The sequence below is a fragment of the Zymoseptoria tritici genome, chromosome 4 (genome assembly GCF_000219625.1).
Source record: "Zymoseptoria tritici IPO323 chromosome 4, whole genome shotgun sequence".
In the NCBI taxonomy this organism is placed as follows: domain Eukaryota; kingdom Fungi; phylum Ascomycota; class Dothideomycetes; order Mycosphaerellales; family Mycosphaerellaceae; genus Zymoseptoria; species Zymoseptoria tritici.
Genome location: NC_018215.1, coordinates 2,550,872 through 2,565,514, shown reverse-complemented (window position 1 = coordinate 2,565,514; position 14,643 = coordinate 2,550,872). Strand labels below are relative to the sequence as shown.

The 14,643-nt window shown below is 49.9% G+C and overlaps 5 protein-coding genes across 5 annotated transcripts; 1 reads left to right on the top strand and 4 right to left on the bottom strand.

The window, feature by feature from the left end:
• Positions 1-484: 484 nt before the first annotated feature.
• On the bottom strand, positions 485-1,804 carry MYCGRDRAFT_92862 (uncharacterized protein; the record flags this gene model as incomplete). The annotated part of the gene is made up of 1 exon (XM_003853100.1): positions 485-1,804. The coding sequence occupies one exon, from the start codon at positions 1,802-1,804 to the stop codon at positions 485-487; it is 1,320 nt and encodes a 439-aa protein (XP_003853148.1).
• A 6,832-nt stretch (positions 1,805-8,636) lies between these two features.
• On the bottom strand, positions 8,637-9,868 carry MYCGRDRAFT_58483 (uncharacterized protein; the record flags this gene model as incomplete). The annotated part of the gene is made up of 4 exons (XM_003853099.1): positions 8,637-9,547; positions 9,608-9,687; positions 9,750-9,760; positions 9,814-9,868. Coding segments are annotated over 2 exons (975 nt in total), but the record flags the coding sequence as incomplete, so codon positions are not given.
• A 531-nt stretch (positions 9,869-10,399) lies between these two features.
• Positions 10,400-11,472, bottom strand: MYCGRDRAFT_100061 (uncharacterized protein; the record flags this gene model as incomplete). Its single annotated transcript, XM_003853098.1, has 5 exons — positions 10,400-10,417; positions 10,476-10,765; positions 10,827-11,256; positions 11,313-11,353; positions 11,406-11,472. Coding segments are annotated over 5 exons (780 nt in total).
• Positions 11,473-11,733: 261 nt separating this feature from the next.
• On the top strand, positions 11,734-12,290 carry MYCGRDRAFT_80611 (uncharacterized protein; the record flags this gene model as incomplete). The annotated part of the gene is made up of 2 exons (XM_003853183.1): positions 11,734-11,938; positions 11,995-12,290. The coding sequence occupies 2 exons, from the start codon at positions 11,873-11,875 to the stop codon at positions 12,256-12,258; spliced, it is 330 nt and encodes a 109-aa protein (XP_003853231.1).
• A 399-nt stretch (positions 12,291-12,689) lies between these two features.
• Positions 12,690-14,211, bottom strand: MYCGRDRAFT_104314 (uncharacterized protein; the record flags this gene model as incomplete). The annotated part of the gene is made up of 4 exons (XM_003853097.1): positions 12,690-13,266; positions 13,320-13,740; positions 13,802-14,063; positions 14,120-14,211. The coding sequence occupies 4 exons, from the start codon at positions 14,142-14,144 to the stop codon at positions 12,886-12,888; spliced, it is 1,089 nt and encodes a 362-aa protein (XP_003853145.1).
• Positions 14,212-14,643: the final 432 nt, after the last annotated feature.

Genomic DNA, 14,643 nt, shown 5'->3' with positions numbered 1-14,643 from the left:
CCGCGTTCTCCAAGTAGCGCCGGGAAAAGATGCCGGCGTAAGAGCTCGCCCCCATCGTCCTCTGACAATTATCGTATCGATACCCCGCTCCTTACGCCTTGCATGTTCTTTTCCAGGTCCACTCCGCGGAAAAAAGTCCTCGGAAATCCGTATGCGAAGTCTGTACCTTTCCATTCAATCTGACGACAAACATCGGCGGAATTTTTCGGCAATTGAGCAAGAAAGCTAAGACAGTAATCGCTGCCCGACACGATGGAGTTTCGCTGCCCAGACATTATTAGTCTGGAGAATTGCTTCGCGATTGCTTCATCTCAACGAGCAGATTTCTCAGCGGGTATGGAGGACTGATGTATCCACGGCCCGGCGCTTGGAAATCCAAACCAAACTTCCCAGATCCAATACCAGGTAGCGGTACCTCGCATCTTTCCTCCCATCACCTCATTCCATCACCTCCTTCCATCGTCCCCCTCCCACTCACCTCACCTCACCCACTACTACCTCCCCTCTCCATCCCCTCAATCTCCCCCACCACCCCCTCCGCCATCTCCACAAACCCCAAACCCGCCCGCACCCTCCCCAAAGCCACCTCCCTCGTCTTGACCCCCGCTGCCCTCCCTGCATCCCTCCACGCCTTGCCTCCAACCCCGCTTCCACTCCTCGATAAATCCGGCGGCAGCAAATGACTTTCATCCGCTAGTCTCCCCAGCAACTCCTGCGTGCGAAATTCCGACTGCGCGAGAGATCGGCGGACATGGGAAGTTTGCTGCGTGAGAGAGGAGGTGGTGGTGTGTGCGGTGAGTAGAGGGTGGAGGTAGGGGAGAGCTAGGATGGAGGGTGTGAGGAGGGGGTGTTGATCGTTCGTTGCGTCGGATGGATTTTGAGCACGGCTGTTGATGAACGGAGGAGGAGGTGGTGGACCAGGAGCAGGAGGATGAGCGACGAGTTGAAGTAGTCGTGTCCGCGCGGAGAGATAAGTCTCGTACAACTCCTCAATATCGCGGATCGTGAACTCCGGCGCGCTGTTCGCGTTACCCGTCGTATCTGCCGCTTTTGGCGTGGGAGCTTCCACGTCTCCAATTAGTCCCAATTGACTTTCCATCCACATCGTCAACGCCATGTGAGTCTTCTGCAGCGCTTTCAAGTCGGCTTTACCATCCACTTTCATCCCGCGCCCTTCAATCTGCTTCTTCGCTCTCGCAGAATGCTTCTCGTGCTCGGAAATTTGCTGCCGAGTGGAAAGGATCGCCTTCTTCAGTCTCAATAAATCATACTCCGAGTCCTCCCGATCCGCCGAGAGTGAAGCGGAGGGTAGACCGGGTAACTCCCCGACTTCACGCTGAGCTACAGTGTCGAAAGATTCAGTAATTGCTTCGCTGCCGACTTGCGTGACTTTGGTGAGAGCTTTGTCGATGACGAGGAGTTTTCGGTGTTTTTCGCGTTGCCGGATCAGAGGGATGTATGAGTCCGTGAGAAAGTTGGAGCCAGCGTCTGCTTCCTTCGGTGCATCATGTTCTCCCGCCGCAGAAAGCTGCGCAAGCTCCTCCTTAACAGCCGCGTACTTCGCCTGCGCGGCATTATGAGCCTGCAGAGCACGATAGTACGCTCTCCTCACGCCGATGAGACGCGCTGGTTTGATGTCCTCCGAAGGAAGAGGCTGCGAGACATGAATGGTGGATAGTGGCAATGTAGACTGCAAGCCCTGTCGGATCGCGTTGGTTTCCTGGCGGGTTTTGATGAATGGTTCGAGACTGTCGGCGACCTCTGGGAAAGGACAGTCCTTGCCGATGACCGGAGAGCGTTGCATCATCGATTCATTGGTGTGTGTTGAAAGTGGTCGATACCTAGTTCAAGACTTTTGCTTTGATTGTGACGGGGGTCGGAGAGGCATTGGAGTTGAGGTGGAGGAAAGCAGAAGCCAGCTCGGCGCTGAGTAAGCTGGACGAATATTGTTGTGATTGGGCTTAAGCTGAGTGGAAGAAGACCTCTGATTAGTAGGTATATATTGTCATGCAGAGAGAATCTCAAGTGTGAGATTCTCACTTCAGCTATCTGTATGTAGGAATGCCTTAGCACTAGTCACGTGCACTCACGTGCACTTCACTGATGGTCAGTCTAATGATCCACAACACTCCCCTATCAGCAGCTGCATCATCACGAGCTGTCTGTCACCTGGATATGGCAGGTATTCACCCACCACGTGGCCAATGCTCGGCTTCAGCTTGTTAAAAAGCATCTTCTTCCATCTTTTTCATTCCTCCACTTTACAATCCACACCTCTCATCCATTTAGCTAATTTATCAGCTAATCTATTATCCATCCCTTACAGCTGTTAACAACACAATCTACATTACTGGCCATAGCTTCTGGAAGAAGAGCAGCTTTCTCTGTCCCCAGGAAAACCTTCTAGCAAGTCATCGATAAAGCAAGAGCTGTTAGCAGTGGAGATCTCCTATAGATCCACAAAGATAGTTCTGTAGCACATCAGACTATGCATCGACTCATCAGAGGAGAGATGAATAGACACTACAACAGAGTGAATGTTAGGGCTTGGGGTCCCTTCTCTTTTGTAGCTTGCTTTAATAGGTTCATAGCTAAGCTCAATAAGGATCTCCTCACTACAGACCTCATTAACATAGTGATAGAGGAGCTGTACAACCTAAGGGAGTGGGCCTTCCTAGTGGAAAACTACCCTGGTCTAACAACTCCTAATCCTTAGGGACTTGTGTTGTGCTATAACTAGACTCCTCTTAGCCAAATGTCAGGCTCTAACAAGGCAGAGATGAAGCAGTAGTTGGTAGCACAGCATCCTGTGTATGTTCTCCTTAAAATCCCTTCTTCCCTAATAGAAACTAACATTCTCCTAGGCTTTAAGTTAAGATTCTAGGGGAATTGGCTTGGTCTTTTGGTAGTAGTTTTAGGGGGGCAGGCTGCAGGTTCTAGGACATGCTCTGATGCTTTTGGGTTTTCATGGAAAAGTTTTTCTTCAGCTAGGTGTTTTTCTTATAGTTTCTTAGATGCTTTTGTGGAGGTGTGTAGTTGCCTCCTTTCCTTTGTACAGATGAGAATAAAATGAGTGTTCTGAGTGTTGTACTTCTCAGTTTTGTAACAAATGAAATAGTGTAATTCCAGGGAGGGAATCCTTCTCAGGTGGGAATGCAGGTATTGAGGCATAAATTTGAGAGCAATTTCCCTCTTCTCATCAAGGGCTGGTTAGTCTAGTGGTATGATTTCTAACCACAAATCAGAAGGTCACAGGTTCAATTCCTGTATCAGCCTCTCTCATGTGTCCATGTTAGCTGCCTAATATGGACACATGAGTATCTTTTTGCTGGATTCATAGATCCATACATCAGAGGATAGTGTTTGGGGATTTTGGTTTTGTTAGACAGTCTGCAAGCTGCATGTCTGTCCTCACAAACTCCACCTTGATACTCCCCTTGTCATGTTGTTCTCTGCAGTAATGGTTCCTAAGAGAGACATGTCTTGATCTTTTGGAGTTGGCATAGTTTTCCACAAGGCTGATGGCTGATTGATTGTCCACTTTAATAAGGATAGTAGAAATGCTTTTGGCCTGGGTGAAGGGCTGGAGCTCATTAATAAGATTCCTCACCCAATTCACTTCTCTTGTTGCCTTAGTGAGAGAGAGGTACTCTGCCTCAGTGCTAGACAGCACCACTTCTTTCTGCAGTTAAGATCTCCAGACAACTGGGCCTCCTGCAATTTTGAAGAGCATTCCTAAGGTAGACCTGGATGTGCTAGGATCACCAGCAAAGTCAGAGTCTAAGAATGCTTTAATCTAAATTTGCTCCTTGGTTTTCCTATACACAAGGCACTTGTCAATTGTGCCTGCAACATATCTCCAGATGTGTTTAGCTGCCTGAACATGCAAAGGTCCTAGGTTCTAAAGGAACCTTGCACAGTAGTTGACAGCAAAACTGATGTCTGGTCTAGTATGGTTTGACAGATGTTGCAGTTCCCCAATAATCTTGTTAAAGAGATCATAGTCCTCCTTTGTTCCCTCATCCTGGAGGGGTTTAAGGAGGGTGTTAAGGGGGTACTTGACACTCTTTGCATTGCTAAGACCATGTCCTTAGAGTTTGTCTCTAGAATAGTGTTCCTAAGAGACAGACATAGAGCCATCTTTCCCTTCCTTTAGGTAAAGTCCAAGAAAGACATTGGTATTAACAACCTTGATTGTGTACTTCTGCTCCAATCCCTTGATTAGCTTGTCAATCTTATGGTCTGACTGTCTAAAGATCTGGAAGTCATCTACATGAAGGAGAACAAGGATGCCTTTCCCTTAAAAGAGGCAAGCGTCACTAACAGTTCTTGTCAGACCAAGCTTTTAGAGAGTGTCCACAGCATCGTAGTGCCAGAGAGCAGCTGCCTGCTTAAGCCCATACAGTCCTTTCTTAACATGTATAATGTACTTGTGGGCATCTTTCTTAAAGAGATAAGCTCCCTCTAGTGGCTTAATAAAGATCTGCTTATCCAGGTTTGGATTTAGGAATGCAGTCTTAACATCAACTTGTCTCCTCTTCCAGCCAAAGTTAACTAAGAGGGACAGAAGTATTCTCCCTGTTGCAGCTCTTAGGGTGGGAGCAAAGGTATTAACATAGTTAAGTCCCTTCCTTTGTGTGAATCCCCTAGCTGTCCATCTGGCCTTGTACTTCTCTACAGTTCCATCTAGGAGCACCTTGATCTTAAAGACCCATTTCCCTGTAAGAGGGACTCTCCCCTTAGGGAGGGTGCTAATAAGTTTCCATTCAAGGCATCCTGTGGACTCAAGTGACTTAGCTTCCTTAATGATAGCTTTCTCCCATTCCTTGTGGTCAGATCTGGAGAGAGCTTCCTTGACTGTCTTAGGATCAGACAGATTGGGATTTGTTGCTTTAAGTCCCATCTTCTGGATCTTGCTGTAGTCTTTTCTCACAACTGATCTTCCACTTCTTAAGAGTCTGAATGTGCCTAAGCTTTCAGGACTTGCTTTATTGCCTAATTTCTCAGGTCTCTCAGGGCTTCTCCCTGCTTTCCTCTTTCCTGTGACATAAATGTCTGGGAAGGGAGTTATGGCATGATCTTGGAGGTCTTCCCTTTCAGGGCAATTCTCTGCTGATGCTTAATGTTGTGGCTGTGTTAATAAGGCATTAGCCTGCTCCTGGAATCCCTTAGGACTTCCTTGGAATCCCTCAGGACTTCCTATTTCCTCAGAAACATGCTCCCCCTGAGCTGGCTGGGAGGCTTCTTTATGCTTAGTAGCCTCTGGCTGATTAGGCTCAGACTGCTTGTGTTAGTCATCCTAGGACTGTATGTCCTAACCTGATGTTTGCTCCCCCTAAGATGTTGAAAGGGAGGCTTGGTTTCTCTCTCTCTGCATAGTATCAAACATGTTCTCTACTTCTTGAAGATAAGAAGTAGTGAGAGGTTAGGCATCTTGCCCTTAGGCATCCTAGCCCTGATCTTAATCCTCAGTGTGGATAGCATGGACTTCCTGTTCTGTGGCAATAGGTTGCATTAGTTGCAGGAAACTCTCCCCCTAGAAGTCCAGGGCAGCAGGTATTATGCTGTATACCTCATCCTCATTGTGTGTTACATAAGGAGAGGTCACAATCTTGTGCTGAAACCTGGCAAGGGTAGATGGTTCAAACTTCTAAACCATATAGTTAGTTAAAGTGTTCTCCTAGAATCCCAGATTCCAGTATTTCTCTGCTCTGGGATGGAACTTCTATGAATCAGGTCTCCCCTAATCATGCAGATATGCTCTGCATCCAAATCTCCTAACCTTTGTCAGATTAATATATGGAGTTCCAGCATTGAGATCTTAATCAAATTCCTAAAGAGGAATCTTGTTAGTTAACAGGCATACTAGCCTGTTAGTAAGGAAGATTGCATGTGCAACTGCAAAACTCCAGAGAGGGAGAGGTAGGCCAGAGTCAATCATCATTGCTCTTGCCTTGTTAAGGATAACCTTGTTAGATAATTCTGCAATTCCATTCTGCTTAGGAGTATAGGGAGCTAAGAAATCCCATCTCAGTCCCTCATTCTCTGCAAATGTAATCAGATCATTATTGTCAAACTCTCCTCCTCCATCTGAGAACCAGATCTTGACCATCTTTTTGTACTAGTTGAATGTCTTGGTAGTCTATTTCTTAATGATTTGTGCAGCTTGTGATTTAAGCTTGCAGAAGATAGCCCATCTCCTTCTTGACTTTGCATCAGTAATCATAAGGATGTACTTGCATCCAAAGATGTCCAGTAGAAAGATTGGTCCCACAATGTCAATGTGGACCTCATCCAATGAGGATTGAGGTGTTAGTCTTAGAGTTCTTAACACCACTCTCTGTGACCTTGCAAGCTTGCATAGCTCACAGTGCTCAAGTGTAGATGTGTCAATCTGCTCAAGTCCTTGGACTTAAGCCTTTGTTGCACTAAGAATCTTGTTCCCTACATGGCCTAGTCTCTGGTGCCATCTTGTTGTGTCAGCCTTAGGCATGGCAAAGGCTAGACAGGACATGTTCCTGTCAGTTGTAGAAGCAACTTTGGTACTCCCCTCAGGGAGAGAGACAGTTGCATTCTAGAGGATCAGAACATTATAAGTGGACTAAACCTTGCCTATCTTCTTGTCATTCCTTAGAATGCATAAAGATGGCCTGTCCAGGTGGACCTTGCACTTCAGCCAGAGAGTCTCTGCTAAGATAAGGTTGTGATCAGAGTTAGGAGAGTACAACACATCTTGCAAGGTGATGTTTGACTTATTCCCCTTGTACTTCATTATGATCCTCATACTTCCTGAGTGTGTAACTGTGCTTTGTCCAATAGCTTGAGAGAACCTGATTAGGGTTTCTAGGGGTTTGAGGTCTAAGAACCAGGACTTGTTGTTAAAGAAGTGGTATAATATACCAGAATCCCAGACAATAGTGTTACTCCTTTGTATTCCAGCGGCAGCAATTGCTGCTCCTGCAAATAAGCTGTCTAAATCAGAGCCTGAGCCTGCATTAGAAGAGGAGATAGGCTTGATTGCTGCAGCACCCTTTCCTCCCTTCTTGTTATGTCTCTTGCTCTTATCTTGGGACTTCTTCTTGTCCTTGTCAGATCCTCCTTTTCCTCTGTATACCCAGGACTTTGGGGCCTTGTCAGGGTGCTTCTTGAAGCAATCTGCATTTATGTAGATATGATGGGTACACTCAGTACACTAATCATCATCTACTGCAGCACCCCCAAATCCTCCTGCTGTCCTCTATGTCTGTAGAGGAGGTTCCTTAATCAATAAGGTAATCAGCTCTTCAAGAGTTGTGTTCTTAATATAATAGGATTGTCTCCAGCTTCTTAGGTATTCCAGATAGTAGAGGCCCTAGATAAAGAACAGCCTAATCTGCTCATTACTAAAGGTGAGCTTTAAGACTGGAATGCTCTTAGACCTGGAGTATTGTTCTGTTGCAGAGATGTACTTGTAATGCCACTTCTGGAAGTCCTTACAGTACTTCTAAGTGTTTGTTCCTTAGATCTTGATGTTGCTGATTCCAAGAATCCTCAGGCTGTCATGAATGTTTATAGTCACAACAGGCCTGTAGGTAGCTGCAACAGTATTATACAGTTCCTTAGCTGTCTTCTCTGTATCCCCAAAGTTGGGCCTTAGAGATTGGTTAATCCTTTTGCTGACAATCCCGTATGCAATCAGGTCATGCTTGTGCCAGACTTAGAGAGGAGTTGGTCTTAGTCCACCAGTCAGAATAGGTTCTGTTACTAGAGTGTCCCCTCCTTCTTTTTGGGAAGGAGTTGGAGCCTGGGAGGATAAAGCAGTACTCTCCTCAGTTGGTAGAGAGGGATATCTGACTTTAATTCCTAGCTTTGGTTAGGCAGGGCACTAGGGAATGTTATGAAAGACATAGCCCAACACCTCCTTGTCCATAAGGGCTGCTTTGAGCATCCTTAACCAGTCTAAGAAGTTGCTTCCCTTTCTTAGGACTTCATTCTCCTTCGCAGTCTTGAACTTATTGGCCTGCATTGCGGCTGTTGTTGTAACTGGCTCTTTCTCGGCTCGCTAGTCAACTGTCTAAACAGTGTACAGTAAGGTTCCAGTGGCTGCGCTTAGAACAGACAATTCTTCCTTAAGTGTGCAGTAGTTACGCCGGGCTCATAACCTGTTGTGATTAGGCTTAAGCTGAGTGGAAGAAGACCTCTGATTGGTAGGTATATATTGTCATGCAGAGAGAATCTCAAGTGTGAGATTCTCACTTCAGCTATCTGTGTGTGGGAATGCCTTGGCACTAGTTACGTGCACTCACGTGCACTTCACTAATGGTCAGTCTGATGATCCACAACAAATATGGGCTGCCCTGGGCTGCAGTGGGACCACCATTGAATGTACAATATTGCTCGCTTTGCTTCTCGGATTGCTGTGATCGCTTGTTCACATATGTACGGGTATCTACCTAGCTTCAACTTCAATGCACTCCTCGCCCATCACCTCACGTCTGATGACTCCGCCCCGTAATCCCCGGCGCAACTTTCAGCACCCCCAACTCATCCGCCGCCTCCTTAACCTCCTCATCGTCTCGCCCATGCTTCCACTCCTCCTTCTCCTCCACCACATTCCTACCCCTCACCGCCACCGCCTTAAACTCCCCCAAATTCGGCGGCTCCCTCAACGCCCTCGCATTCCTCACAACCCTCACCTCCGCCGCCCTCGTCAACTTCAAATGCCGACTCACGTCCTCCTCCTTCCCCGCCTCCTCGCCCTTCCCCTCATTCAACGGCTCCCCCTCCTCCAAACTTCGCAGCACCTCATTATAATGCCTCGCCGTATCCTTCAACACAGCCTGCATACTCGCCAACACCTTCTCCATCGCCTTCGCAAGCGGCAACTCCTCCGCCACAACCTCATCCGGACTCCTCCAACTCTTCTCCCCCAAAACCCCCGCCTGACTCGCAGCCTCTCTCAGCCTTGCAGTCAGTAACGCAGCGAACATGTCCCCCGTGCCACTAAAAAATACCGGCAGCGCGGGGACTTGAATCCGAAACATCCTCGCCTTGCCCTCTTTCGTGGCACTCGATCCGATAACCCACAACATCCCCTCCTCCTCCTCCCCCCCTTCTCCCTCACGGGGCAACTTCACGCTCGTAACAACAACATGCGCAAGCTGATATCCCCCATGCAACCCCTCCACCGCCCCCCTCAACCCCTCCCAATCCCCAATCCTCACCCCACTCAACAACTCCGCCTCGAACTGATTCGGCAAAACACAATCCGCATCCTTCAACAAACTCTTATACGCCGGAACCGTATCCTCCGCGACATAAATCCTCCCATTGTCCCCCATGACGGGGTCGAGGATCCAGAAAAAGGAACCCGGGCGCGTGTTGGAGCGGAGACGGCAGGAGCGGCCGATGCGCCCGATTTCGTGCACGAGGGACGCCGAGGGGCTGTAGCCGGTTAGGAGCATGGAGAAGGTGTCGAGGTGGGTGTTTTGGAGGCCGGTGTAGAGGGAGGCGACTTCGGTGGGGGTGGAGGCGCGGCCGGTGAATTGTTTGTAGCCGACGTGGTTGCCTGGTGGAGGAGGTGTTGTCAGAGATGAGATGAGATGTATACGGTCTTTTTGTCACTTACTGTAGTTTACGGTGTGAATGGCCGAGACTTCGCAGCCCAAGGTCTGCATGCAGAAGGTGGCCATGGTGTTGCCGACATAGCTGGGAGCTTCGTTCAGCAGTTGATCCTTCTGCTGTCTTGATGTTACTGCTAGACAACTCACCCAGATGTCACCTTTCACTGACTGTCAGCTATCATCCCAATGGTGTCGATAGTAGAGCACGCACATGGCTAGCAATCGCCAGGACGTGAGTCTCGGGGACGTTGTTGTCGTCGCTCTCCGCCATTTTTGCACGATCTGAGAAGTCGAGCATGACAATGAAGAAGAGGAGGGGAGTCTCGAGGGATTTTATTCAAAAGCGACAGGGATGATAGTGGTTGTGTTATCGCAGCGATCAACAATGGATGACGTCCGGCTTGCAGGAGAAAGCACGCGAGCGAAAGCCCCGGCACGTCGGCTATCTGGCCCCCACCATCGAGCAGTAGTCACTCGTCCCGTTGCCCATCCCAAGTGCCATTGCCGTCGATCCGACACGGTCCTTTGCATGCAAAACCTGTATCCCCGAATCTATAGACACGAGGTTCTTCCCCTTCCGCCTCCAGCCATTGTGCAATGCCTCTCTCTTCCGTGAAACGGCGTGCATAGCGCCATGAAACCATCTCACATAACCATAGCGCCAGTTGACGTCCCACAAAGCTGACGATGCCTCCGTAGTCCCGCGCAAACTGCCTCCAGCTGTTGTGGCCCAGAGCACGAGTCTCGTGCGGTCCAGAAGGTGCACCACCAGTAGCTAGATTCTTCCTGCTAGAGTTCTACTCCTCGTCGCCAATCTGAGAATCTCAATATTAGCATGTCATCTTGACAAAAGCGGAACGGAGGCAATTTTACCTTTGGTGCGAGGTAGAACCGCAAGAAGCTGTTGTTGCTCAAGCTGTATTCGACAAGAAGTGGCACCTCGTTGCTGAGGCAGAGCTTCACCGACTTGCTGAGTCCACTAGCCTTGCAGAAGTTGGTGAGGTATTTGAGGGAAAAGGTCAATGCGACGGGCTCTGAGAGGTTGATCTCCACGTTCTTGTCCTCGTCTTCGACGTTGGTGTGTTGGCGGAGAGTGACGGAACCGTTGCCGATGTCGCCGTTGCACTTGAAGCTAACGCCGTCTTTTGTGCACTCGATGGAGACTGTTGTTGTGTTAGTGAGGCCGTTCTTCCATCTTTCCAAAATCTTCATGCCACAACATACCAGACTCAGACAGAGCACCAAGATCCCTGGTGATACGCTGAAACTCCGAGCTGGGCAGAGTAATCGTCGCCGCGTACTCGGTATCCGGAATCCCCAAGTGCTCTTGATCAATATCCATCAACTTGATATCGTACTCGCTAATCCTGTCGCTCTCGGCGCTCTCAAAAGTGAAGTTGACAACGTCCGGCGCATCCTCCGCCTTCATGGTGAGGATGTCCTCTCCTTGGGCGCATCGTAGGACTTTGGTGAGGGAGCCAAGGTTGATGCCGAGGGCGATGTTGCGGTCGCAGCGAAAGGGCGAGAAGGATTCGGATTTGAGCATCATGGACACGAGCGCGACGTGGGAGTTGTCCATGGCTTGAAGGGCGATGCCGGAGTCATTGCAGTCGAAGTTGCAGTCTTGGACGAGGTCCTTGATGGCGTCGACGACCTGGAGGGGTGGTCAGAATGAGGGCATAGTGGTAGAGTATTACTGTTTGTGTGTACCTTCTTCAGCAGAGCAGCCTGTTCCAAACGTGCTTCAAGCACTGCGAGGTTGTCAGCGAGGAGATTGCAGGATTTTCAGGCGAGCGAGCGTACTCTTGAATTGTGTTGTAGTTGTTTCTGGTTGTTGGATTGAGTATTGTGTGTATTGAGACTGTGGGAAGATCTGTTGGTGGGATGTGATGTGAAGAAGGCGACACTTTGAATTCGTGAGAGAAGCAGACGCGATTTAGTTCTAACGCGACCGAAATTGATCAGTTCTAGCGCGACTGCCGTTTGGAACCCCACACTGACACGTGATGAGCTACGGCGGGCCATTACTTTCGCCGTCTCGATATCTGACTTCTAAGCAACTCCATCTCGTTGTCCAATTCCAGACCCAATCCCATCGAATCATCTTACAAGCTTCTTGAGCTCCACTGGAAATCGAACAGCAACTCCTCCAGGCCAGACAAACTTCACCAGCTGCTACCAAGGAGGACCAAGCATAGCACTTTCCGTCCCGATCCGCTTTGGAGAAGAAACAACATTTACCACAATCTCCTCCTCACCAACCCGCCAAAATGATAGACGAACGCGAACTAGCCATCTCCCCCATCGTCCAAGACTCCGTCCAACACAACATGCGAGTACATCTCCCCTCTCCCTCACCCTCCTGCATCCCACCCTCCTAACCTCCTCACAGACAGTCTCCAACATCCGCGCCCTAACAGCCTCCCTCTTCGGCGTCGCAGCGGGAACAATCGGTCTGGAATCCCTCCCCGGTTTCATCTTCTACTTCATCGGCACCGGAATCGTATCCCTACTCATTTTCTCTTTGAAAGCGGAGAAGAAAGCCGAAGCGTACTTTTGGAGTCCCGGGAGTGATTTGTGGATGGGAGATTTATTTGGGGGTTTGATGAGTTTTGTTTTGACTTGGACGTTGTTTTATGGGCTTTGTAAGGCGTGAGGGATGAGCGTGTGGTTATGGATTGGGATGTGGTTGGTGTGAACTGGTGATCCGCTTGCGGTCCAAGGCGCCTGGGAGCGGCTTCATTATATGGTCAGAGATGGGTGCTTACCGGACCGGTGCGATTTTCGACCACTCTATGCTTCTGGGAGCGTGCATAGCGAGCTGGACGAATGTCGGATGGTGAGATTGAGCATATCCTCTGAAGATGTAGGGCTTTCTCGAATCAACATCGGACAGGGAGACTCCACTCCAGGGCTGAGACTGTGGTGCAGCTGGTCACATGTACCAAAGCAATGCACGATATGAAGCGTCGACGAGCGCACGGATAAGGTCCAGGATGGCTTTGCTCGGTTCAACGACGTGGGAGTGAATATCACGGAGGTTAGACTAATGTAAAGAATATCGAGACATTGTACACTCTTTTGCAAACTGCTCGAGACGTGGACGCATTTCACCGCACTCGTAAGCTATCCTGTTCTCAGAAAGGCAGGAAGTTCATCTAGTCAGTAGATCCAAACAACGAGAACCATCAAATCGACGAATGACTGCTTCCGTTCAAAATAAAAACAACATTTTGAAGCTCTCAAACCACAATCCCTACATCCACCCCGCCCCTTTTCCCATCTACAACTTACTCTTACCCGACAACGTCGAAGAGTTCGCATGGAAAGTATCAACAGCACCCTGCACCATCTCATCAATAATCACCTTCGCCGACTTCTTATGATTCACAACCGCCGCAGCCTTGCCCATGAGGAACGGCCGGGCATTGTCCATGGTGTCATCATCGACATCGTCGCCCATGCGCTCCATGTCCCATTCGACGGGAATGTGGCCCTTGGATGTGAGGTCCTTGATCTCTTGCTGGCGGTTCTCTTCCCAGTTGGCGATGTAGGGGTTGTTGCGGACGCGGAGGGGGCGGCCGGTGAAGATGATGGTGCGGACGTTGTCGTCGAAACCGGCGGTGCGGACGGCTTCTTGGTGGGCGCGGGGGGCGCCGGCTTCCTGAGAGGGGGTGTTAGATTTGTTGGGGAAAGATACAATGCAGTGATGCCTACCTCTGCGAGAATGAAGCGGGTTCCGACCCAAACGGCGCTGGCACCGAGAGCGAGGGCAGCGGCCAAACCTCTGCCGTCAAAGATACCACCGGCAGCAATGACCTGCACGGGCTGGCCGGTCATGGGAGACTTGTGGCCCTTGCAGAGCTCAGCAACAGCTGGGATGAGGACAGTCGTGGGAACATCTCCAGTGTGGCCACCACCCTCGCCACCCTGCGCGCAGATCATGTCCACGCCGAGCTCGAGGCACTTCTTGACGTGCTTGGGGTGTCCGATCATGTTCATGTAGAGAATACCAGCCTCGTGGAGGCGGTCGACGACCTGCTTGGGTGGGACACCGACGGCGGAGACGAACAGACGGGCGCCGGAATCGATGATGATCTCGGTGAGCTCGCCGAGCTTGCCCTTGGTGTAGTCGTAGCTGAGGGTGTTGTTAGTGTATGTTCCCGTATCTCCACCCGGTTTTTTTTCATGCCACGTACTTGGTCTTGCGAGCACTGCCTCCGACTTGGGGAAGGAGCAGATCAACACCGAATGGTGCGTTCTTGTCCTTGAGGTATCCCTTGAGCTCCGCGATTTGCTCCCGGAGCATATCCGGTGTGTATCCCACACCTCCGATGACTCCGATTCCACCTGCGTTGCTGACGGCGGCGGCGAGCTTGGGACCGGCGGCGACGTTCATGCCGGCGAGCATGATGGGGTGGTTGATCTTGAGGAGATCAGTCGTCACCGTGCGGATCTGCTCTGCGGGAGGTGTTAGCTGGCATGTGATGGTCCTGGATCCGAGGGTTGTTGCTTACGGGGGGAGGAGTCGGGAGCAGACATGATTGCGGTAGTATGAATGTGGTATGTGAGAAGAGGTGTGATAGAGAGAACAGGATGATGTCCAGTCGTGACTTTGAAGACAAGAAACGGGGCGTTGTTGGGGAAGATGGAGTAGGTTCATAGACTGTGGAGAAGGAGCCTCGGCCTCGGAGGTCAAGCGCCATGACTAAACACATGTGGTCGGCTTCTCTCGGCTGTTGCGAATGAGAAAATCACGAGTCGCCTTCAGCGATGCATGATTGAGCCGTGAGCGATTAACGTCGCGATCAATGCGTGACAAAATGGCCGTGAAAGAATGCTTTCTGGCAGTATCTCACTGACCTCGAGATCGGGTAAGAAGGGCAAAAGACAACGTGACGTTGTTCTTCGTGCAACCTGAGTCATGCCTCAGGCACCAAGGCAGGAAACTAAGCTGCGGCCAAAATTTCACAAGTGGATCGCGACTTCCACGTGAGATGCCTGATACCAAAAAGTATATTGTCGACCTCACATCTTCGGT